The 25,264-nt window shown below is 42.9% G+C and overlaps 1 protein-coding gene and 1 long non-coding RNA gene across 20 annotated transcripts in view; one reads left to right on the forward strand and one right to left on the reverse strand.

Annotated features, from left to right (window-relative positions):
* The window catches only part of CDC16 (cell division cycle 16), a 41,204-nt gene extending 24,497 nt beyond the window's left edge, over positions 1-16,707 (forward strand). For 2 of the 18 annotated variants that reach the window (XM_045377570.2, XM_074021555.1), the window contains 7 exons: positions 716-868; positions 2,925-2,988; positions 5,439-5,500; positions 6,429-6,564; positions 8,734-8,824; positions 15,458-15,747; positions 15,830-15,941. In XM_045377570.2, coding sequence (XP_045233505.1) covers positions 716-868; positions 2,925-2,988; positions 5,439-5,500; positions 6,429-6,564; positions 8,734-8,824; positions 15,458-15,717 — 766 coding nt within the window. In that variant the 3' untranslated portion in view covers positions 15,718-15,747; positions 15,830-15,941. Of the gene's footprint in view, positions 1-715; positions 869-2,924; positions 2,989-5,438; positions 5,501-6,428; positions 6,565-8,733; positions 8,825-15,457; positions 15,942-16,301 lie in introns of those variants that run through there. The other 16 variants (XM_045377569.2, XM_045377571.2, XR_010582700.2 and 13 more) reach the window with 15 other exon arrangements.
* A 4,732-nt stretch (positions 16,708-21,439) lies between these two features.
* Positions 21,440-25,214, reverse strand: LOC102139071 (uncharacterized). 2 transcript variants are annotated; one of them, XR_012426657.1, is made up of 3 exons: positions 24,945-25,214; positions 23,459-23,632; positions 21,440-21,858 (listed from the first exon to the last, which is right to left on the reverse strand). It is a non-coding gene; the product is annotated as an uncharacterized lncRNA (long non-coding RNA). The 2 variants fall into 2 exon arrangements; XR_012426656.1 differs by having other exon boundaries at positions 21,670-21,858; positions 24,592-25,214.
* Positions 25,215-25,264: the final 50 nt, after the last annotated feature.

The raw sequence follows: 25,264 nt of genomic DNA on the forward strand, positions 1-25,264 counted from the left end.
GTAGAGGATATAATCTTAATTTGAGTTATGGCTCTGGATTAGAACCAAAGCACATACCAAGCAATCAGTATTTATTGATGTTCTGAGATCATCATCAAAGAAAGATTGTCTTATTATACTTGCTTTAATGCAATCGCTGATCCAGTCGTGTGAACAGATGAAAATTCAATTAAAAAGTAGTTCTGACTCTGCCTAGAACTGTCTCAGAAGGTGGGAAAATTGAATCAATACACAGAGCATTCTTCATAACTCCTCTGCATAGAACTGATTATCATGGGAATTCACAGAGGGGAGAGCATTTATGTTAGAAAAGTCAGAGGTAGCTTCGTAAAGGGAAGTAGACCTTGAACACAGTCTTGAAGGATAAATGGTGTGAATAAATCAGAGGAAGACCAGTGTGGGCTGTGGCGGGACATTCGCATCAAGGAGCACCACAGAGACATGCCCTTTTGCTTTAGAGAGTTTTTGTTTTTTTAATGTGGAATAAAATGAAAATTAAAGGTAAATACGTTGCAGATAGATTCTAGAAGTGGCAGCTGATTAGTCCAAAGTCCATTAGGCATTCATTAAATATTTGTAAATTAAGAGAAAAAAGTAAATGCTGTGTTTTGGCTACCTTTACATTATTTTGCAGATAGGATTTGGAGTTGACAGATTAATTTCTGCGAAATCACAGTTTTTGGTGTTGAATATGTGAAATTTTCCAATTTTTTAGGTGTCATTTGCCTATGCTGTATATTGGATTAGAATATGGTTTGACCAATAACTCAAAACTAGCTGAAAGGTTCTTCAGCCAAGCTCTGAGCATTGCACCGGAAGACCCTTTTGTTATGCATGAGGTCGGCGTGGTTGCATTTCAGAATGGAGAGTAAGTACTGGAAGACTAGAAACCCTTCTGTTAACTAGTGATTGTAAATAGAGGAGACGGTTACTAGAGTTAACTGACCAAAGGGACTCTTCAGTAGATTTGTACTGTTAAGTGTTCTATTTTAGGAGAAGGAGATAGAAAAAAGAGAGAAACTGTTATCTTGGATTTCCTTAAAAATTCTAAACCCAGGTTTTGGTCTTTTTTGACCTGAGCTACCACTTGTTTTCTTACATGATTGGACAATTCAGATCACACAGACCCCACAGTGTGGCTGGGGGCCCTGTGGAACCCTTAGTTATCTCTATGTTGATAAGGAGTTGAATTTATGTATTTGAGAAACATTTGACATGGTTTTTGAAACAAAAGTGTTTTCTATTTAGTTACTAGTAAGTCAGAAAATTTAAGTAATTAGAATGACCCAATCTCTTGAGTTTCCTGGTCAGTGGAGGCTTTACTGCACCCTAGGATATCTGTGGAATTAGTGGTGTTACACTCAAAGAGAAAAATGTCTGTAATCCTTTGCATTTCATGATATACAAATTTTAAAATGGTAAATTAGTTTTAGTTTTTTTGTTTTTGTTTTTGTTTTGAGATGTAGTCTCGCTCTGTCACCCAGGCTTGAGTGCAGTGGCGCAATCTCAGCTCACTGCATTCTCTGTCTCCCGGGTTCAAGCGATTCTCCTGCCTCAGCCTCCTGAGTAGCTGGGATTACAGGTGCCTGTCACCACGCCCGGTTGATTTTTGTATTTTTAGTAGAGACGGGGTTTCACCATGTTGGTCAGGCTGGTCTCAGACTCCTGACCTCGTGATCCGCCTGCCTCAGCCTCCCAAAGTGCTGGGATTACAGGCGTGAGCCTCCACGCCCGGCCGTAAATTAGTATTAATACTACTGCAGTGTCATTTATGGCATGTATGTGTTCTAAAAAATGGGTTATCTAGGTATTTTTTTGAAGCTTGAAGCTTTTAATATAATACAGTAATCATCAGTATTTGCAAATTTGCCTACTCACTAAAATTTATTTGTAACCAAATCAGTTCCTGAGGTGCTTTCCTAGCCATTGGCAGACATGCCCACGGCTGGGAGAAAGCTGGGTCTCCTGGCACACACATTTCCAGCTGGAGTCTAAGAAGGCAATGCTCTGCCTTTTTTCTCAGTTCAACTATAAACCAGTGTACTTTTTGTGGTCTATTTAGTGCCAGTTTTCACATTTTTGTGCTTTTTGTTGCTAATTTCACTGTTTTGAAATAATCCCCAAGCTTAGTGAAATGCTGTCTAGTGTTAATTGTGATGTATCTGACAGAGGAAACACATGTGTTAGAGAAGCTTCATTCAGGCAGGCATCAGTTACAGTGCTTGCTGGCCCTGACTTCAATATTGATGAATCAACAGTATGTATCAAATAAGACGTCTTTAAACAGAAACACACATAAAACAAGGTTACACATTGATCCATTAGAGAAAATGTTACCATTCCCCTGGGAGCCGCGGTTCAATATTTGCTAACTCAGTGTGCACAGTGACTTTATAGAACCTAACTACTGTGGTTGGTTGCAGTGGCTCGCGCCTGTAATCCCAGCACTTTGGGAGGCCGAGACGGGCATGTTGCTTGAGGCCAGGAGTTTGAGACCGACCAGCATGTGCAACATGGCGAAACCGTCTCTACTAAAAATACAGAAATTAGCTGGGGATGGTGTTGTATGCCTGTAGTCCCAGCTGTGTCAGGAGGCTGAGGCACAAGAATCACTTGAACCCGGGAGGCAGAGGTTACAGTGAGCTGAGATCGCACCACTGCACTCCAGCCTAGGTGACAGAGTGAGACTCTAAAAAAATACATATATATATATACACTACATCTCCCAAAATCTTGAAATCTTGAACTCTTGATATTAATGCCATAAAATTAATCATTTGTGACTTAACTTTGAATTTTTATAATTATTTCCAGCATTTTACCCCATTGCATTTTAGTACTACTAGAAAGATAATCAAAAGTTTTTTAAAAGTTTATATTTGGTAATTTTGAATAATCTGCAACCTTTTTTCTGTTCATTTTAGATGGAAAACAGCCGAAAAATGGTTTCTTGATGCTTTGGAAAAAATTAAAGCAATTGGGAACGAGGTATTCTTTGTTGTATCTGTAAATACACACATACACACCCCTGAGTGTTCATTGTTAAATGAGGAAATCTCATTGCCTTCAAAGATAATAAGCTGATATTTTCATAACAAGCAGCTGTTAATGTTTGCATTGTTAGTTAACTGTTTTACCACATGGTAAGAAATGAGTTTTTTTTCCTAATTAAGAGGGCAAATGTTGGGCGTTTGCTTCTTAAATGGGCTCTAGCTTTGAAATGTGAGAGGCATCAGAACAGATTGGATGATTATTTGAAGCTAGGAATAGTCTTTGGTTCGCGGAACCTATTGGGCACTGTAGCGTCTGATGTAACATTCCTCCTCTAGGACTTCAGAGAGCTTCTTTGACTGAAGGGTAAATAAAGTATAGCGGCAGGTCCCACTTCTGAAAGAATAGGGGTGGGATAGTTATTACTGAAATTCACACCTTTTGTTTCTGTTATTGCATACTGAGTGTGTATTTGGGCCTTTCCATTTTAAAATATTTGACTGCTTCTGTTGCATGAACGATGTACCCCATGAATTGGTGCTTATGAGTTAACGTAACAGTTATCAAGGATGTGCATATACTGATATGACTTAAAAGTAGTAACAATTTTAGATGCCATAAACTTGCATAGGTAAGAGATTTGCATGATGCTCTTCTGTTTCATCCGTGCCTGTTTTGTTTCATTCTATTCTGATTTTCACTTCTCAGCTTCCTGCTGTTCCTGTTTCTGTTCCTGTTTGTGCACACCTGCCCACAGTTTTCTTCTCCCTTGGCTGTTAGCTCTCTCTGCTGTTATAGACACAGCTTTGCCTTCCTGCCTAGCGATCTGCCTGTCCCCATAGACACAGCTTTGTTTACTTTGGTCTCTCATGGTATCTGAACTTATAAACACTATTCCTGTGTTTGCACATGCATGTATATAAAGCAGGTGCCTCTGCCACATAGTCGTGGTTAGTTCTGGATAATCCAAGTGTTTTGTTAATGGGGATTGCCACTTGCCACCTTGTCAGTTTTCAGACGGGCTTAGCAGCATCAGCATCGCCTAGAAGCCTGCCAGGAGTGCAGAATCTCACACCAAATGAATCAGAATCTGCAGTTTTAGCAAGATCCCCAGGGGATTATCACGCACAGAAAAGTTTGAGAAGCACTTTCCTAAACCATACTTTAGGTTCAACTGAACCTGTATTCTTTGATAATTAAGAGGCAGTAAATTTAGAGTCTTACAGAAATTTAATGGTTTGAAGTATGAAAGCACAATACTATCGAAATGTCAAAATGCCCATTAAAAAGCTGTATGAAGAGGGGGAAGATATTGACTTTATTAGAAACTGCAGAAAATGCTAAAGAGAAATAGTCATGCCTAAGAGTCATTAAATGATTTGTTTTTCATTCACATGGGCTGTGCCTCCTAGAACTGGTCTCAATAGAGACAGAATCTGTGGCTCAGGTCTGTTCATTCATTTAGTTGACATATATTTAACGAGTCATAGGCTCTGAGCTAGGCGTTGGGATGCAACGGGCAATGAGTTTACTATTTCCTGACCTCAGATCAACTGGGGAACGTAAATAAGTAAATTGATGGTGAAATACGATACAATTGAGGAACTAAAGGTGCCCACAGAGAAAGGCAGTTCACCCAGAAATGAGCCTTTTGCATACACCTCAGTCCTGAAAGTCATCACACATGAGCCAGGCAAAAATTAGGGCAAGGGTATTTCAGTATTTGCAAAAATTGGAGCTAATTCAGTATGACTTGGATTTTGAGTTCACAGAGAATGTTAAGGAGTGGGTCAAGAGGGTTAAGTGTGGGTCACTAAGGGCCCAGAATGAAAGAGTTTGTACCTTATCCTGAGGAGAGTGGGAAAACAAAAGGGATTTAAGAAGGAAACAATCTGGTCAGACTTTGATGATTGGGGCCCAGATTTGACTCTGTTAAAAATAGGTTGGAGTTATGCCTAGCAATTAGAAGGAACCAGCCCTGGTGTGCTTCGTGGAAGGGTCAGAGGGGATGGGGGTGCCATTCACTGACTGGAGGGGCACTCAGAAGCAGTTAGGTCAGGGGCGGGATGGCCAGGGAGAGACAGGTGTGGTGCGTAGCACACCGAACTTAAAGTGCTTGTAACAGTTCCAAGCAGAAGTATTTAGCAGGCAGATGGATAGAGAGGTCTGGTGTTTGAGGGAAAGCTCCGAGCTGCAGATACTCATTTGAACTCCAGCAGGGATTGGCTCTTGGATAAACTCGTCCTAATGATAACAGAGTCCTCAGAAGTCTCCTAGTAGGGAAGAAAGGGAGATAGATAAACCAGCAGTTACCCTGGCCTTGTGGCGTGCTGGAGGCACACACTGGGAGAGAGCCCAGCTTGCAAGGCGTGAAATAATTCAGTGCAAACAAATCAGGCTGAACCGTGACATATATAACTCGTGGGCTTGATGTTGCTATGTTTTAGGTAACAGTTGACAAATGGGAACCTTTGTTGAACAACTTGGGGCATGTCTGCAGAAAACTTAAGTAAGTGGAGTAGAGCATTTTCAGAAATATACTTTGTGATTCAAAGTTTACTTAATTTTGAATACTTTGTCATATTTTTATTTCATGAGATCCACTAGCTTTCTTGTACTTGGCTGCTCAGGTATAATTATCATCAAAATCAGTTTTTATTATTTATCTCTGTGGTGTAATTTTGTTTTAGAAACATTGAGATTTTTGCTTTTTCATATGAAAATTTAGTGTTCAAAATTAATTCAGAAGAATTAGGACAGTAAGATATAATTAAAATCCTATCCATATTCTAACTGTTTTCTGCTCGAGGTTTTGTGGTGTGATAAACAGGCAACAGTTGAAAAATGGTTTTTTTGGTTAAATAAGTCTGGGCAATTTTAGGTTACTCAAGATTTAACAAGTGTTTCTATTGCAGGATTTCTTTGAGTCTTTACTATGTATTACAAGCTTATGGTATTTTCCAAAGTTTAATTGAGGATAAAACATTTTTTTCACAAAAGACTTTACAAGTCAAGTATTCCAGAGAACTTTGGGGAGCACTTTTCTAAGTAAATCTTTTGGACCTTAAAGCAATACACCTTGGCTGCTTTTATTTACCCCGATATGGGACGCTGACTGTCACCTAAGGGGGGTGTGTAGGAAGGACACAGCCAGGAGGCAGGGACTGGGGTTCTGGTTGCAGTGTCCCACTAGACATCAGAAGGAATACAGCAGACATCCCTGCAGGAGTGCCCTTGGCCGGAGGAGGGAGCAGGCCTGGAAGATGCATTTAGAGGGCATATTGAGATGCGTGAGAGTAGGTGTGGAGGACGTTCACCAGTCTAGACTGCTATTTTTATCGAGATAGTGTTTCTTGGGTGTTGATATGGATGGACTCATCTTAGACTTAGGGATTTAGTGCTTTTACTGTGGCCAGTGATTGTGTTCTCCCCCACAGAAAGTACGCCGAGGCCTTGGATTACCACCGCCAGGCACTGGTGTTGATTCCTCAGAACGCATCCACCTACTCTGCTATTGGATATATCCACAGTCTGATGGGCAACTTTGAAAATGCTGTGGACTACTTCCACACAGTATGTCTTGTCTTTGTACCTGATTTTAAATCTGGTTAACATTGACCACTTCCTTTTTTGAAATATTTTTTCTAGGTAATATTTTACTTACTATTTTAATAATCTTTAGGCAACCTTACGTTTTATTCTTTTCTTTGCAGAGCGAAGCATGTAGGTGTTGTACAGTATTCATCATATTAGAAATAAACATAAGTCCTGTCCTCAGTGTTTGCAGGGAAGTGCGCAGGTGCCCAGCGGCACTCGCCAGTGATCTGAGTGCTGAGCACAGCGTTATCTGTCCACGTAGGCCCTTTGGGAACTCCCAGTCTTTCTGTTGATGACTTTTACAATTAATCCGCTTAGATCACTTTAGTAGATGAACAAAACAGTCTGTGCAGTCATCACAAGGAAAGAACCTTTCCTTAATCCATGTACCATATTCCATCAAATTTAAGACCATGAGTAAGCAGGATGACCATAAAGAAAAAAGTGCTGCCAATTAAACTTTAACATAATTTTTTCCTGTCACTTAATTTTTTTGTATTTAGAGAAAATATTCTTGAACATATTTAGGCAGATTTGTATTACTCTAGTACATACCTAGAAATGTACATGTAAGTGAAATAAATGGTTGCAATATTCAACCCAGAGGGCCAGTATCTGTGTTTTCCCAGAATAGTGCCCTGATGCTAGCACACATACCCAGTTCCTGACTCTGGGTTTCCTCCCAGCCACAGACACCTGCTTTCCAACTCTCTCTCTCTCATCCCTCTCAGTCTGCTAAAGTGTCAATGGAGGGTTTTTAGAAAACCACAATCCCTGTATCTGTTAGTGTTCCTCACATGGTTTGTGATCTAGTCTGTGCTGCCAACATAACCACCAAGTCCATGCTGCTCAGGCAGGTTTTACCTACATCACAGTGGTGGCTGGTTGATGGCAGTAATAGGAAACCACAGGTAAAAGGGAAGCAGTGTTCGAATTTGAGAAAATGTGGGTCTTAGAATCAGTGAACTAATGCTATTTGGAAAAAGAGATAAAATATGAGAAAATTTATCACAGATAAACTCATGAGCGGTTTGTAACTGATTTTCAGGAGTTCATTAGAGATTTTGAGGTTAGATGAAGTCGTGAAGGTACCATGATGGTCACCAGAGCACTGAGCTCGTCAGAAGTTTGGACTAAGCACATTTTCTAGTCCTGTATAATCTTTTAAATATGTATATTTGAGTGTTGTATAATTTACCTTTCTTCTGAGATCTGATTAATACAGAAGGCTCGGCTGGGCACGTTGGCTCACGCCTGTAATACCAGCACTTTGGGAGGCTGAGGCGGGCAGATCACGATGTCAAGAGATCAAGACCATCCTGACCAATATAGTGAAACCCCGTCTCTACTAAAAATACAAAAATCAGCTGGGCACATGCCTGTAGTCCCAGCTACTAGCCCTGTGCCTCAGTCTCAGGCTGAGGCAGGAGATTTGCTTGAACCCAGGAGGTGGAGGTTGCAGTGAGCCGAGATCACGCCACTGCACTCCAGCCTGGCGACAGAGCGAGACTATGTCTGAAAACAAACAAACAAACAAACAAATACAGAAGGCTCAGAGAACTCTATATGGAGATAGAACTTTTTTTTTTCTTTTGAGATAGAATTTTACTTTGTTGCCCAGGCTAGAGTGCAGTGGTGCGATCTTGGCTCACTGCAGCCTCCACCTCCCAGCACTTTTCCTGCCTTAGCCTCCCAAGTAGCTGGGATTACAGGCACCTGCCACCATGCCCGGCTAATTTTTGTATTTTTTATTAGAGACGGGGTTTCACCATGTTGGCCAGGCTGGTCTGGAACTCCTGACCCCAGGTGATCCACCCGCCTAGGCCTCCCAAAGTGCTGCGATTACAGGCATGAGCCACTGTGCCCAGTCGAGATAGAACTTTTTAAAAAACCTTTTTTGGTGTAGGTTTCCAGCATAAGAAAATAGAATAGTGTGATGAACCTCCATGACCCATAACCAACTTCAATAGTCATCGGCTCATGGCCAGCCATCGGCTCGTGTAGCTCTGGCCCCACTAACAGTGCCGCTTCCCCCACCCTGGATGCTCTGGAATATTTTGAAATGAATCAGTGTGGTAATATTTCTAAACAAAAGAGAAGGAAATACATTTTCTTTTAATAACCATGCTGAATCTTTTATGGCAGGCCCTTGGTCTTAGGCGAGATGATACATTTTCTGTTACAATGCTTGGTCATTGCATCGAAATGTACATTGGTGATTCCGAAGCTTATATCGGTAAGATTATCATTATTCTTATTGGTATTGTACTCCATTTTTTAGGTTGTTATATGTCTCTGTTTATGTTTCTCATATTCTCATTGAGGTTCCAAGTTTATCTTTCTAACCATTCGTGCTGCATTAAAAACAAGAAACTCCATTTATTTTATTGGAACAATGCTGTGGGGAGTTAGTGACTCACCAAGGATACATTCAGTTTAAAGTTGAATACTTGCTTGTGGAAAATACCGCTATAGAGTAAGTGTAAAGCACTTTGATAGAAGGACCCGTCTGTTTCTATAATGGAAAAAGAAATCTTAGCAACATTTTTCTAATACACAATCGAAGGGGCTCTGTCATTATTTTAAATGCAGGGTATAACAATATAAATCTTTACATTTCAATAGAATGTTGAGATGCCATACATTTCCATAACAGTGAAGAAGTAATAATATAAGTTTGGATGGAATTGCTGTACTTGGGCACTCGTTTAGTTATAAACATTACATGATAAGGAGGATGTGGTGAGGTTAAATCTTGAGATCTAGGATAGGGAAGTTGCAAGCCTGCTAACTCCCATTCCTACTAAAGTAATTTCTTTCTTTTTTTTTTTTTTTTTTTTTTTTTGAGACAGAGTTTCATTCTGTTGCCCAGGCTGGGGTGCAATGGCACGATCGCGGCTCACCACAACCCCTGTCTCCCGGGTTCAAGCGATTCTCCCGCCTCAGCCTCCCGAGTAGCTGGGATTACAGGCATGTGCCACCACGCCTGGCTAATTTTGTATTTTTAGTAGAGACTGGTCTTCTCCATGTTCAGGCCAGACTGGTCTTGAACTCCTGACCTCAGGTGATCTGCCTGCCTCAGCCTCTCAAAGTGTTGGGATAACAGGCATGAGCCACTGTGCCCGGGCCCTACTAAAGTAATGTCTGATGTAATTTCCCCAAAAGTCAAAAGGATCAGGTAATGTGATAGAAAACAGAGCAGAGCTTTAGATTTTGAGAAGGACCTGTCTGCTTATGTGTCTTGGGGTTCCCTGAGGGAAACAGGTTGCTCCTAAAACAGGGTCTGTGGTGCCCTCTGGTTTTCCCAAGGAGTCCGAGGCTGTCAGAAATTACCCTGGGTCGTCTCATATGGGCATCCAGAGTGGCAAGAAGACAGACTGGGGAAATAATCCAGTCAACTGAGAAGAACAACAAAAAATGAGTAATACCCGTTGTAAAGTAGGATAAACTGAAGCACATCATAGTTTAAAAATGCATGTTCAGGCCGGGCGCGGTGGCTCAAGCCTGTAATCCCAGCACTTTGGGAGGCCGAGACGGGCGGATCACGAGGTTAGGAGATCGAGACCATCCTGGTTAACACGGTGAAACCCTGTCTCTACTAAAAAATACAAAAAACTAGCCGGCCGAGGTGGCGGACGCCTGTAGTCCCAGCTACTCGGGAGGCGGAGGCAGGAGAATGGCGTGAACCCGGGAGGCGGAGCTTGCAGTGAGCTGAGATCCGGCCACTGCACTCCAGCCTGGGTGACAGCGCGAGACTCCGTCTCAAAAAAAAAAAAAAATGCATGTTCACATAGAGTTAAGCTCCACAGCTCACTCTCTTAACCATCCTGTAATTGTGCCTGCTCTATGCCCAGTCACTGATGTACTGGTGTGGTAGCTCATGGCACACTTAACAAACAGTTTCCCTGTCCCCTTAGAACCTGGGTTTCATTTTCGGCTCTACAGCAGTATAAACAATTTTTCTCTGAATGTGTTGGGTTCTATCCTTATGTGTCTCAAATTTTATTAATATTACTGAATCTTAGAGGGGGCTGTGATGTCTTTAATCCTTAGAAATATTAAACAATCTATAAACAAAGGAATGTATGAGGTTAAACAGTATTCAAATTTCTATGTACTTTAAAACATTCAGGCAATGTATCGAGAAGCACACCTAATAAACTGTAGTGAATCTACTCTGGATGAAAATTTAGAGAATATCTCTCAAAAGAAGCTATTTAGGCCGGGCATGGTGGCTCACGCCTGTAATCCCAGCACTTTGGGAGGCCGAGGCTGGCAGAGGTCAGGAGGTCAAGACTTACCTGGCCAACATGGTGAAACCCTGCCCCTACTAAAAAAAGAAAAACAAAAAACAAAACTAGCCAGGCATACTGGCACACGTGTGTAGTCCCAGCTACTCGGGAGGCTGAGGCAGGAGAATCACTTGAACCCGGGAGGCAGAGGTTGCAGTGAGCCAAGATTGCACCACTGTACTCCAGCCTGGGTGACAGAGCCCATCTCAAAAAAAAAATAAACCTATATATCGGTAGTTATGCATATTCTTATATATATTAACAGTATTTTACATGCTTATAACCTTAAAAATAATTGAAAAGTGTCAAAATTATATGCCTTATACATTTCTGTGGGCTTGAAAATGATACAATATAGGTTGTTTAAAGCAGTCACTAGAATGTATAAACTTCTACATAATCACTAAAAAAGAAAGTTCATACCAAAAGTAGTAATACTAGGAATAAAAGAGGGCTCAACACTGTCTTTGGGAGAGGAAGGGTCCAGATTGGTATGTTTTTAAAGTCCTCCTCCAGCCTGCCATGAAACATGGCTGGATTTTTCTCCTTGTCCTGTGTAACCTCCCTTAATTTATCATAGTTTACTGCCTTAGGTACTCTCTCATTCCTCCAAGGAGAACCTCAAGAAATTTAGGTAACCCCAGCCAGTTGCCCTCAGTTACCAAGGAGCAATTAGGTAGGAAATGGCCACTGAAAGACTGAAAACAAGAAAAGGACTTGGGTCCCTCATCCAAACTGGGCAGTGGTGGCCAGGCACTTCCACACGGAAATCTTTCACTTCACCAGAGTGTCCCCAGCCAGAGACCCGCAGTTGTCTCTGTGCTTAGGTGCTATCCACTGAGGATCCCGAGTTGGAAAAGGGAAATAGCGAGGCGGGGAGTTCCCCTGTATACAGCTATCGCCACATGGCGATAGCTCCAGCTCATGCCCACAAATGAAGGCTCTCTAGAGAGGAAAAAGGGAAAAATAAAAGAAAAATAAATCCCAAAATTTGGGCTTACCTCCTGACTGGCTCACCAAAATATGTTACTGGTGTGGAAGGTCTTCACTACAAGTCGTCCAGGTTCTTGGCATGGTGAAAAAAGATTGGACAAAACACACAAAGCAGTGGAAGACAAAAGCATAGGTGTATTGAAGTGAAAGCACACACCACAGAGTGGGAGCCGGCTTCAGCAAGTAGCTGATGAGCCCCAGCTGGGGTTTAAGTACCCTTAGGGGTTTCCTGTTGGTCACACCCTATACAAATGAAGGATTGGTTTGTGGCCAATCAGAGGCTGAAGTGAAGTTACACCCTATGCAAATGAAGACTGTGACCAATCAGAGGCTGAAGTGAAGGCGCCCTGTCTTTAGACCCTATTCTGCCTCAGTTAAGAAGCAAATAAAGGCACTCAACATCATTACTTATCAGGGAAATGAAATTAAAACCATAGTGATGGTGTGTGCCTCTAGTGCCAGCTACTCAGGGCTGAGGCTGGAGGATTACTGGAGCCCAGGATATCAAAGCTGCAGTGATCACACCACTGCACTCCAGCCTGAGCAACAGAGTGAAAACCCTGTCTCAGAAAAGTAATATAAATAAAACCACAGTGAGAAACCAGTACACACCCACCAGAATGGCTAAAAGTACAGTACGTGGTATTGGTGTGATGTGGAGCAACTGGAACTCTCGTAGATTGACTACTAGTGGGTTATAAAGGGTAAAGACTTTTTGGAAAACTGCTTAACATCATAGTAAAGCTAAGCCTATTATATCAGTTCTCTATTGCTGCCTAACCACTCCAAAACCTCAACCAACAGTGTGTTATTTTTATAATTCTGTGGGTTGAGTGACCCATTTGTGGGTCTTCTCTAGGTTTACTCATGCAGCTGTGGTTAGCAGATACTTGACTGGGTAGATGGTCTAAAATGGTATCATTTTCCAGTAGGGAGCTCAGCTTGGGTGCTAAGTCTCTTTCTCTGGGGCTTTCATCTTAGGTTTCTTTGTAGCACGATGTTCTCAGGGTTCTAAAGGACAAGAACCGAAGTTCAGGACCTCTTGAAAATTCAGAGTTGCACAACATCACTTCCATCACGTTCGGTTCCGTCAGTACAAGTCTCATAAGCTCAGAGTCACTGTGGGAGGGGCTGTACCAGGGTGAGGGTGCTGGGAGGTGTGATTCATTGGAGTGGGTATGAGGGTGATGATTGACCATACTGATTCTGGGATGTAGCAGTTGTGCTCCCAGGTGTGAGCCCAACGGAAGCAAGTGCTTCTGTCCACTAAAGGTCACAAACAAGAGTATTCATAGCTTTATTCATAATAGCACCTAACTGGAAATGACTCAAACGTCCACCAGTAGGAGAGAGGAGAAATAAATTGTGGCATGTTCATACTACTGAATCATTTAGAAACATGGATCAATTTTACAGATTTTTAAAAATTTTTAATTATTACTATTTTTTTTTCTGAAAGGGAGTTTCAGTCGCCCAGGCTGGAGTGCAGTTGTGCAATCTCAGCTTACTGCAACCTCTGCCTTCTGGGTCCCAGCAATTCTCTTGCCTCAGCCTCCCAAGTAGCTAGGATTACAGGCGCATGCCACCCCACCTAGCTAAGTTTTTGTATTTTTAGTAGAGATGGCGTTTCACCACGTTGGCCAGGCTGGTCTTGAATTCCTGACCTCGGGTGATCTGCCTGCCTCGGTCTCCCAGAGTGCTGGGATTACAGGCGTGAGCCACCACGCCTGGCAAATTTCACAGATTTTTGACAAAAATATGAATATCTACTGATTACTTCCATTTATAAGATTAGTGTATTAGTCCATTCTCACGTTACTATAAAGAAATACCTGAGCCTGGGTAATTTATAAGAAAAGAAGTGTAATTGGCTCACAGTTCTGCAGGCTATCCAGGAAGCATGATGCTGGCATCTGCTTGGCTTCTGGGGAGGCCTCAGGAAACCTGAAATCATGGCAGAAGGCTAAGTGGGGAGCCACCACTTCACATATCTGGAACAGGAGGGATTGAGAAAGGGAGGAGGTGCCACAGACTTTAAACAACTAGAACTGACTGTCACGAGAACAGCACCAAGAGGATGGCACTAAACCATTCAGGAGAAACCACCCCCATGATCCAATCACCTCCCTCCAGGCCCCACCTTCCAACATAGAGGATTACAATTCAACCTGAGATTTGGTGGGACACGGATCCAAACCATATCAGTTAGTAATGAACAAAACTAATTGGCAGTGATAGAAAAGTCCATATAGTGCTTACTTCAGGCTTGGGAAAGCTGGCAGTATTGACCAGGAGTGGGCACAGGGTGGTCTTAAGGAGCTGTGCGTGTTCTGTGCCCTTCTGGCGGTGGTCATGTGGGATGCATGTACGTAGCGTTCATTCAGTCGTGTGCTTAAGGAGATTCACACTTGACTCTTGGTTTTAGCTCAATTTTAAAAAAACAAATGTAAACTCTGGTTTCCTAGAGATGTTGGGTTGAAACCTCAGCTCTGCCCCTCGGCAGCTCTGTGGCAAGAAAGGCAAGTCTGAGCCTTAGTTTCGTCATTTGTTCAAGGCAAGTTCATAGGAAGCTAAATAAAGGCTGGAGAGTTGATAATGAGTCAGAGGGACGTCTCCTTGACCTTGCAGAAGAGATTTACCATTCATGTCATTTTTATTTCTAGAAGGTTTGCATGTCATTATCTGCCAAACTACCTATTCCTGAAAGCTATTGGTTTGAACTGTGTAAAACTCATTTTGTTTATGTCGAATGATTGTACCTAATATATCTGTTCAGATCTGTTCAAATTTATATCACCCTTAAGGTTTTAATATATGGGAAATGAATTTTATTTCATTGTGGCTTCTGTGTGCATAAGATTGGTGACTATACCCAGTGGGCGCAGCAGTTCTTTTTTTTTTGCGACGGAATCTAGCTCTGTCAGCCAGGCTGGAGTGCAGTGGCACGATCTCAGCTCACTGCAAGCTCCGCCTCCCAGGTTCACGCCGTTCTCCTGCCTCAGCCTCCTGAGTAGCTGGGACTACAGGCGCCTACCACCACACCCGGCTAATTTTTTTGTATTTTTTTTTAGTAGAGACGAGATTTCACCGTGTTAGCCAGGATGGTCTCAATTTCCCTGCCCACCTCGGCCTCCCAGAATGCTGGGATTACAGGTGTGAGCCACCCCTCGCGGCCACACAATGCAGGTCTTATCTGTAACAGCAGAGGAAAAAGTTGCCCACAGGCCTCATCCGTATTTAGGAGGCCTTGGAAATAGGGCAGCTGTTGAAACCCTGGAGTTGCAACTGCCTGTGCTTCTAAAAGTCTCCTGACACCTCCATTGCAAATGGTGGAAGACAAATGAAAAAGAAAAGATTGGAATGTTGTTTTCCTTCTGCTCTCAACTTGTGCTCTTAAAAGTATAATTTGACTTAAATGATAGAGATGGTGTATAATGATGGAAATGATAGATAAATGATGGAGTTTTATATTTTATTCTAAATAGTATAATGTGACTTAAATGATAGAGATGGTGTTATATAACAATAGAAATGATAAATGATGGAATTTCTTATTTTATTCTAATTATAGTATTTCTTTTTAGGAGCAGACATTAAAGACAAATTAAAATGTTATGACTTTGATGTGCATACAATGAAGACACTAAAAAACATTATTTCACCTCCGTGGGATTTCAGGGAATTTGAAGTAGAAAAACAGACTGCAGAAGAAACGGGGCTTACGCCATTGGAAACCTCAAGGAAAACTCCAGATTCCAGACCTTCCTTGGAAGAAACCTTTGAAATTGAAATGAATGAAAGTGACATGATGTTAGAGACGTCTATGTCAGACCACAGCACGTGACTCCAGTCAGTGGTCCTGGTCCCGCTGTAGGTTAGTATTCTCTCCCATCCTCTCCATGGCTTAAGAACGTCCCACTTCCTAACGTGACTCCAAACTGCATCTCTACATTTAGGAACAGAGACCCGCCTTAAGAGACTGGATCGCACACCTTTGCAACAGATGTGTTCTGATTCTCTGAACCTACAAAATAGTTATACATAGTGGAATAAAGAAGGTAAACCATCTGTTATGTCTTTTTTTTTATTTTTCTTTTCCAATAAACTTTTATTTTGGTCTAATTTGAGATTTACAGAAAAATGGCAGAGAGAGTACAGAGAGCTTCTATGTGCCCCTCACCTAGTTTCCCCCATTGTTAACCTCTTACGTTACCATGGAACATTTGTCATGACTAAGAAACCAACGTTGGTAGTTACCATTAACTAAAATCCAGCCTTTATTTGGATTTCACCAGTTTTTCCCTAATGTCTGCTTTCTGTCCCAGAGTCCCATCCAGGCACACACTACATTTAGTCATCCCGTCTCCTTTGCGGTCTCTCGCCTGTGACAGTTCCTCAGACTTCCCTTGTTTCTCATGACCCTGACAGTTCTGAGGAGTACTGGCCAGGCAGTCTGAAGAATGTCCCTCCATTGGAGTTGGTCTGATGTTTCTCAAGCACCTTTCTCATCACATCCTGCTGGGTGGTTGTAACCACCACATCACCTATCCCAGGCAGTGCTCACCTTGGCCACCTGGTCACAGTGGTGTCTGCCAGGTTTCTCCACTGTCAAGTTCCTGTTTTTCCCTTTCCATACTCTGTGGGTTGAGGAGGTTGAAGCTCCAACCCCGGGAGAGAGCAGTATCTGTGCATGTTATTCTTCTTGAAGATTTGTTTCTTCTCTCCTGTTTATTCAGTCATTTATCAGTATGGACTGGTGTACCTACAGGCATGTCTTGGGGACATTGCAGTTTTGGTTCCAAACTGGCGAAATAAAGCAAATATCACAATAAAACAAGTTTCACAAATTGTTTGGTTTCCCAGTACATATAACAGTTACGTTTATACTGTAGTCTATTAAGTACGTAATAGCATTATGTCCAAAAAACAGTGTACACACCTTAATTTAAAAATACTTTCAGGAATTCGAGACCAGCCTGGCCAACATGGCAAAACCCTGTTTCTACTAAAATACAGAAATCAGCCGGGCGTGGTGGCACGTGCATGTAATACCAGCTACTTGGGGGGCTGAGGCAGGAGAATCACCTGAACCCCAGAGGCAGAGATTGCAGTGAGCTGGACAGCACACCCACCACTGCACTCCAGCCTGGGCAACAGGGTGAGACTCCATCTAAAAATAAAAATAATAAAAAAAAGAGAACACTTTATTGTAAAAAAAAATGCCTTTAACATTGAAACCCTTAGCAAGTTGTAATCTTTTTCTAACGGAGGGTCTTGCCTCCATGTGGGTGGCTGATGATGATGGTTGCTGAAGGCTGGGGTGACTGACTGGTAACTTCTTCAAATAAGACAGTGAAGTTTGCTGCATTGATTGACTCTTTGATGAAAGATTTATCTGTAGCATGTGATGCTGTTTGACAACGTATTACAGTAGAACGTCTTTCAAAACTGGAGTTAATCCTCTCAAACCCCAACGCTGCTTTATCAGCGAAATTTATGGAATCTTCTAAATCCTTTGTTGTTGTTTCAGCAATGTTCAGTATCTTCACCAGGAGTAGATTCCGTTTTAAGAAACTATTTTCTGTGCTTATCCATAGAGAGCAACTCCTCATCTATTAAAGTTTTATCATGAGATTGCAGCAATTCAGTCACATCTTTAGGCTCCATTTTTAGATTTTATTTCTTTTTTATTTATTTGTATATTTTTTGACACAGAGTCTCATGTGTTGCCCAGGCTCATCTCGAACTCCTGGGTTCAAGCAGCCCTCTCACTTCAGCCTCCCAAGTAGCTGGGATTACCGGCACACACCACCACGCCCAGCTCCACTTCTAATTTTAGTTATCTTGCTATTAGATCACCACATGCTGCAAGCAACTTCTTCCAAACTCCCATTTTGACCACTCCTCATGAATCACAAATGTTCTTAATGGCATTTAGAATGGTGAATCCTTTCCCGAAAGTTTTCTGTGTTCTTTGCCCAGATCCGTCTGAGGAATCACTCTATGGTAGCTATAGCCTTACAAAACGTATTTCCTAAAAGATAAGACTTGAAATTCAAAATGACTCCTTGATCCGTGAGCTGCAGATGGATGTGTTAGCAGCATGCAAACAGCATTCGTCTTGTACATCTCCCACGGAGCTCATGGGTGACCAGGTGCATTGTCAGATTGTCAATGAGCAGTGATGCTTTGAAAGGAATCATTTTCTGAACAGTAGGTCTCAAGGGTAGGCTTAAAATAGTAAACCATACTGTAAACAGAGGTGCTGTCACCTAAACTTTTTCTATTTTTAAAGCGCAGGCAGAATAGACTTAGCTCTCAGATTTTCTTCAAAATGTGAATGAGCATTGGCTTTAAAGCCTCCAGCTGCATCAGCCCCTCACAAGTCAGCCTGTCCTTTGAAACAAGGCATCGACTCCTCTTCAGCTATGAGAGTCCTAGATGGCATCATATTCCAATATAAGGCTGTTTTGTCTGCCTTGATTATCTGCTGTTTAATGTGGCCATCTTCATTAATGATCTTTGCTAGACCATCTAGATGGCTTCTCCATCAGCAATTGCTGTTCCGTCTTGCACTTTTTATGTTGTGGAGATGGCTTCTGTCCTTAAACCTCATGAAAAGTCTCTGCTAGTTTCTACCTATTCTTTTGCAGCTCCCTCGCCTCTCTCAGCCTTCATAGAATTGAAGAGAGTTAGGGTCTTGCTCTGGATTAGGCTGGCTTACAGCAATGTTGTGTCTCGTTTGGTCTTGTATCCAGATCACTCAGACCTTCTCCCTATCAGCAATGAGGCTGTTTCACTTTCTTTTGTGTGTTTAATGGAGAAGCACTTTTAATTTCCTTCAATAACTTTTCCTTTGCATTCACAACTTGACCAACTGTTTGGTGCGAGAGGCCTTGCATTTGGCCGATTTTGGCTTTTGATGTGCTTCCTCACTTTCCGGCCATTATTTCTTTTTTTTTTTTTTTTTTTTTTCTTTTCTTTTGAGACGGAGTCTCGCTCTGTCACCCGGGCTGGAGTGCAGTGGCCGGATCTCAGCTCACTGCAAGCTCCGCCTCCCGGGTTCACGCCATTCTCCTGCCTCAGCCTCCCGAATAGCTGGGACTACAGGCGCCCGCCACCTCGCCCGGCTGGTTTTTTGTATTTTTTTTTAGTAGAGACGGGGTTTCACCGTGTTAGCCAGGATGGTCTCGATCTCCTAACCTCGTGATCCGCCCGTCTCGGCCTCCCAAAGTGCTGGGATTACAGGCTTGAGCCACCGCGCCCGGCCCATTATTTCTTTAGGGTTTTTTTTGTTGTTGTTTTTGTTTGTTTGCCCTTTTCCTCTCTTGTTGGGATTCCTATATGCGTGTGTTGGTATTTCTGATGGTGTCCCATAGGTTCTGTTCTTGTGCTCCTCAGACTGGGTAAGTTCAACTGCCTTCTCTTCACCTTTGCTAATTCTGCCTGCTCAAGTCTGTGCTGAATCCTTCCAGTGAATGCTGTGATCTCAGCTGTTGTGTTTTTCAGTTCCTGAGTTTCTGTTTGGTTCCTTTTTATCATTTCTGTCTCTGTTCACATTTTCTGTTTGTTCATACATCACTCTCCTGGTTCCTTTAGTCCGTTTTCCAGGGTTTCTGCTAGCCCTGTGAGCATATTAATACAGTTGATGAACATCTTTGACTAGTAATTCTAATATCTGGGCTTCCTCAGGGACAGTTTCTGTCATATTCTTTTTTTCCCATAAGTCAGCCATATTTTCCATTTTATTTGTGTGCTTTGTAATTTTGTGTTGAGAACTGTACAGTTTGAATATGACACTGCAGTAGCTCTGGAAATCACAGTATCCCTTTCCTCAAGGATTGCTTCTGTTACATGTTGAGGGCTGCAGTTCATTTGTGTAGTGAATTTTCCAAGTTATTTTTGCAAAGTCTGTATTCCTGAGGTTCCTGGTCTTTTTATTGTCTCTCTGGTCAGCCTGTAGCCTGACAGAGATTTCCTTAAGTGTCTGGATCTTTTCTTTTTTTTGAGATGAGGTCTGTGTCACCTAGGCTGCAGTGCAGTGGCATGATCATAGCTCACTACAGCCTCTAACTCCTTGGCTCAAGGGGTCCTCTCGCCTCAGCCTCCCAAGTAGCTAGGACTACAGGAATGCACCACCATGCCTGGCTAATTTATTTATTTTTATTTTTGTAGAGACGCAGTCTCACTATGTTACCCAGGGTGGTCTTGAACTCAGGGGCTCTGATGATCCTCTCGCCTCAGCCTCCCAAAGTGCTGGGATTACAGGCATGAGTAACCGTGGCTGGCCCAATATCTGGATCTTTTTTTTTTTTGAGACGGAGTCTCACTCTGTCGCCCAGGCTGGAGCACAGTGGTGCGATCTCAGCTAGCTGCAAGCTGCACCTCCCAGGTTCACACCATTCTCCTGCCTCAGCCTCCCGAGTAGCTGGGACTACAGGCTCCCGCCACCTCGTCTGGCTAGTTTTTTGTATTTTTTACTAGAGATGGGGTTTCACTGTGTTAGCCAGGATGGTCTCGATCTCCTGACCTCGTGTTTTTTTTCTTTTTTTAAAGTGTATGTCTCTAAATTTTCTGACAGATGGTATTGGGGAAATTGCTGCAGCCTAAGGGGTCGAGACAAAGGCACGCATCTACGCTGGTCCCTCAGGGCACCATTATATGACCAAAATGCACAGGGTCCTCGCTGAGGACAGGCTGCAGCAGGTACATGGGCTGTCCATCCACACCACCCTCTGAACCAAAAAGCTGCAGCCTTTGCATCATCAAGCCTTCCCCGGGTTGCAGTAAGCATCTGATGAGGTGACAGAGTTAGAAAACAGTTGATTCTGCTAATTTTTTGTCCAGCTTAATGGTGGTTTTGGAGAAGAACCAATCAATTCAATCCCCGAAGCTTCCTGCCCTGCCGTTTTCTATGACATCACTGCTCTCTTTAAATATTAGTCATATTTAAAAAAAAACTATAGGCTGGGCATGGTGGCTCACGCATGTAATCCCAACACTTTGGGAGGCCGAGGCAGGGAGATCACGAGGTCAGGAGATCGAGACCATCCTGGCTAACACGGTGAAACCCCGTCTCTACTAAAGATACAAAAAATTAGCCAGGTGTGGTGGCAGGAGCCTGTAGTACCAGCTACTCGGGAGGCTGAGGCAGGAGAATGGCGGGAACCCGGGAGGCGGAGCTTGCAGTGAGCTGAGATTGCACCACTGCACTCCAGTCTGGGGGACAGAGCGAGACTGTCTCAAAAAAGAAAAAAAAAACTATAGCTAAATAATAGTCATATAAAATTGTTTGCAATACTTATCAAAATTCAGTTTTACTTTTGAAAGTCATAGTATTTAAGATAATAAACATTAATACATTTGTGATGCTTTAAAAAGCTCAAAGAATCGAACAGCCATTGTAACAGAAAATCATAAAGCTAGATTTTCTTTATGATATAATTTGTCATGTAAAATCAAACTATTTTAGAATCTTGATATGACTCCTAGGTGATAACTGTACAAGCAAACACCGCCGCCACTCTTTTCGTCATTCTAATAAAGAGAGAGGATTATATGCTTCATTGGTTTAAAGTCCTTTATTCAAACGCTCCTACTCCTAACGTCAGAGGACACATTACTCTACTTTTTCATAAAAGAAAAACAAACTTGTATAGTTACTACAAAGCATCTACTCACAGCATCATTAACAAATTAGGCATTATACAGAAGTGAATTTTCCAGGCAACCGAACTGCCTTAAACACAAAACTTTTTATCTTAACCTATCTAAAGTGTATTCCCTGTATTTCTACCTTCTGAAGCAGAACAGTGGTAGCGTTCATTTCTTGAGGATCCCCAGGTGTTAACTCCAGTAAATCTTTTAAGGAGGGCTTTCTTCCCCTTCATACAGTTGAGGGTCTAGCACTGTTGTATGGTGCGCTGAAGACCAGCGTTCAGACCCCATCCTGTCTGCAGTCATCACAGTGAAATCAGATACTGTGCTGGAAGTTAACACAGTAATACACTTAGAGACCATGAGTTACCCCATGCTAAATTAGACTCAAACTAATGTGTTTTCTTGTTTTCATTTTTAAATGGCTTTTCTGTCTCTCTGTCAGGCATCATGTGTGCCTCCCCTGTCTTGAGTTGGGGGTAGAAAATCAAGTGACTGAACTTAATTATTATTATTTTTTTGTTGTTTTTGTTTTTTGAGACGGAGTCTCGCTCTGTCGCCCAGGCTGGAGTGCAGTGGCGCGATCTCGGCTCACTGCAAGCTCCGCCTCCTGGGTTTACGCCATTCTCCTGCCTCAGCCTCCTGAGTAGCTGGGACTACAGGCGCCCGCCACCGCGCCCGGCTAATTTTTTGTATGTTTAGTAGAGACGGGGTTTCACCGTGGTCTCGATCTCCTGACCTTGTGATCCGCCCCCCTCGGCCTCCCAAAGTGCTGGGATTACAGGCGTGAGCCACCGCGCCCGGCCCTGAACTTAATTATTTTTAAAACAACTAAAATGAAAGTATTATATTAATAAAGTGCTGAGTTTTTACATTTATTTTTCCTGCCAGAGGAAAAAAAAAAAGAAAACCATTTAGTTTTCTCACTGATCACTGTTAGGATTTTTTTGGTTTCTGTAAGTGAATGTCCGGTAGGTGAGCCATTACTCTGTTGACAGTGCTTTACGACACAAAATGCAAAGGGTTCAGACACTTGACTAAGCTGTAATTCAGATTAGCAGCAGTGCTAACATCAGTGTTTAGGCCTCCTGAGAGTAAAAACAATGTGTCATCATACTGCCAAGTATTGTTCCTGTTACTACCCAGTTCTTCAGTATCTCATGACAAGTTTCTCCTAAAAAGGTGTCCTTCTCGCTAACTACAGTGGCCATGTTATCCTTAAGGGAAATACTTGGAAGTGTTATGGTCACCAGCTTCTTCAAGTCACTGTCATCTACCAATGAGATAGGGGCTACCAAGTAAAATGTAGCCTGGGGCCACATTCACAGATGGAAGTGTTCAGTTAAGCAAAAGTAAAGTTACATAGTATACAGCCCACATGAAGAAAGGTTTGGAGATTATTTCTTACTGCTTTGCTTTGGCTGTAAAGTTCTCTACATGTATCAAACAGAACATTTCAACAGGCTGGCTAATGTGTAGGAAGCTAGATTTTCTTTATGATATAATTTGTCATGTAAAATCAAACTATTTTACAAGTGTATTTCACTGTATCTTAAAATTCATGTAAGATTTTATTTAAAGATAATTTCATCAAACAGCTGAATTCTAAAATCCTTTTTTTCAAAATCATTTTTCAGAACTTTGCAATAACAGGAAGTAATGAATCAGGTGTTAAAAAATTGACTTGGGGGGAAGAAACATTTGGACATTTTGCTAGCTAGGTTTACAAAATATACACATCCAGCAAACATGAGTCCCTTTACGTATACAGTGCAGTAAAGGGAGAAGTGGAAATGCTCACGGTTCTGGGGAAGGTCAAATGAAGGCTCCCTCACGTTGGCTGGGGCCAGCCTGGCTTCAGCCAAGAACAGGTCTTTGCAGTGGTGAGGGCAAAACACGAACACAAGAAATACCCTAAGTTACTGTACCTGGTTGTGCCTGGTGAGAGGCGGGACCAGCTCTTTTTTCTCCATTTGGTAATTTTAGGAAATTTGGCAGAGTTGATAAATCCCCTGGTGCAAGATTGCTTCATTAAGAATGTGTTATAGATGGCAGATGTGAAGTTCAACAGTCCTTTTTATTATCCCAGCCTAATAACATGACTAGAGGTAAAATTAAATATTGAGTTAATTGTTTAATATTTTAAAACTAGAGGGAAGACATACAAATAGATTGAGAGCAGTTTTTTTTTTTTTTTTTTTTTTTTTTGAGACGGAGTCTTGCTCTGTCGCCCAGGTTGGAGTGCAGTGGCCGGATCTCAGCTCACTGCAAGCTCCACCTCCCAGGTTTACGCCCTTCTCCTGCCTCAGCCTCCCGTGTAGCTGGGACTAGAGGCGCCCACCACCACACCCGGCTAATTTTTTGTATTTTTAGTAGAGACGGGGTTTCACTGTGTTAGCCAGGATGGTCTCGATCTCCTGACCTTGTGATCCGCCCGTCTCGGCCTCCCAAAGTGTTGGGATTACAGGCGTGAGCCACCGCGCCCGGCCAAGAGCAGTTTCTTTATAATCAGACTATATCTCCTATATTTTAAACACTGCAGGAACAAACATTTAAAATAAATGGTTTCCACATTCTGCCCCTCACTATATGGTAAAATATTTTATCTGGCAACCACATTTTCCTACTTTTAATCACACACATCATCAGAGCTTTTCATCAGCCTAACTAGTCTTCCTACTCACTGAGCCTGGTCTAGGCACTTTTACCACGGCCATATTTTTGCTAAGATCCCTGCAGACTGTGAACTACGAAAACCAGCCCCTGGCCCCGCTTGTGGGTGCTGCAGAGCCGCGTGTGAACTGCTCATAGGAAGCCACGTCTCTGGGCGGGGTGGCTCTCGGGCCTGTGGATCCGCCTAAAAGCTTTTCTGCCAGTGACGCCCTTGGTCTCTGGATGTGTTCAAGCCTCAGTGATGTTATTCTCTGGTTTCCTGTGTGTGCTTGAGATTCTTGGGAGAAAGCGTGCTGCAGATGAAATATACAGCCTACATGAGGAACAGAAGGGGAAAGTCATTTTAAAATAACTTCCATATAAATTACTGTAATCAAAGTGCTGCTACCTGTGTGTTCATAAGAAAATACGTGCAAGGGCCCGGATCGGTGGCTCACGTCTGTAATCTCAGCACTTTGGGAGGCCGAGACAGGCGGATCACGAGGTCAGGAGATCGAGACCATCCTGGCTAACACGGTGAAACCCCGTCTCTACTAAAAAATACAAAAAACTAGCCGAGCGAGGTGGCGGGCGCCTGTAGTCCCAGCTACTCGGGAGGCTGAGGCAGGAGAATGGCGTAAACCCGGGAGGCGGAGCTTGCAGTGAGCCGAGATCTGGCCACTGCACTCCAGTCTGGGCGACAGAGTGAGACTGTCTCCAAAAAAAAAAAACAAAAAACAAAAAAAACGTTCAAATGCCAACCCAGCTCTGATGGAGCCCCGGCCACAGAGAGCCTGGGGGAGGGGGATAAAAACGGTGCTGGGCTGGGAAGGCGGCTTGTCCGCGATCTCCTCTCACCACGACCACACCAAAGCCGCCGGCGCTCTGCTTCCGGGGCCGCCCTAAACCTCGGCCGCCGCTCCCTGAGGGTCCGCCCGGCCCCGCGGAGAGCTAGGCTGTGTGGCCGGAGGTCACGACCCCGACCCCGACCCGTCCCGCAGCTTCCTGGCCCCTTTGTGGGCGGCCCCGAGCATCGCAGCCCGAGGAGGGGCGGGGCGGGGGCTGTCGAGCTCTCGCGAGGT

This window comes from Macaca fascicularis, chromosome 17 (genome assembly GCF_037993035.2).
Source record: "Macaca fascicularis isolate 582-1 chromosome 17, T2T-MFA8v1.1".
Taxonomy (NCBI): domain Eukaryota; kingdom Metazoa; phylum Chordata; class Mammalia; order Primates; family Cercopithecidae; genus Macaca; species Macaca fascicularis.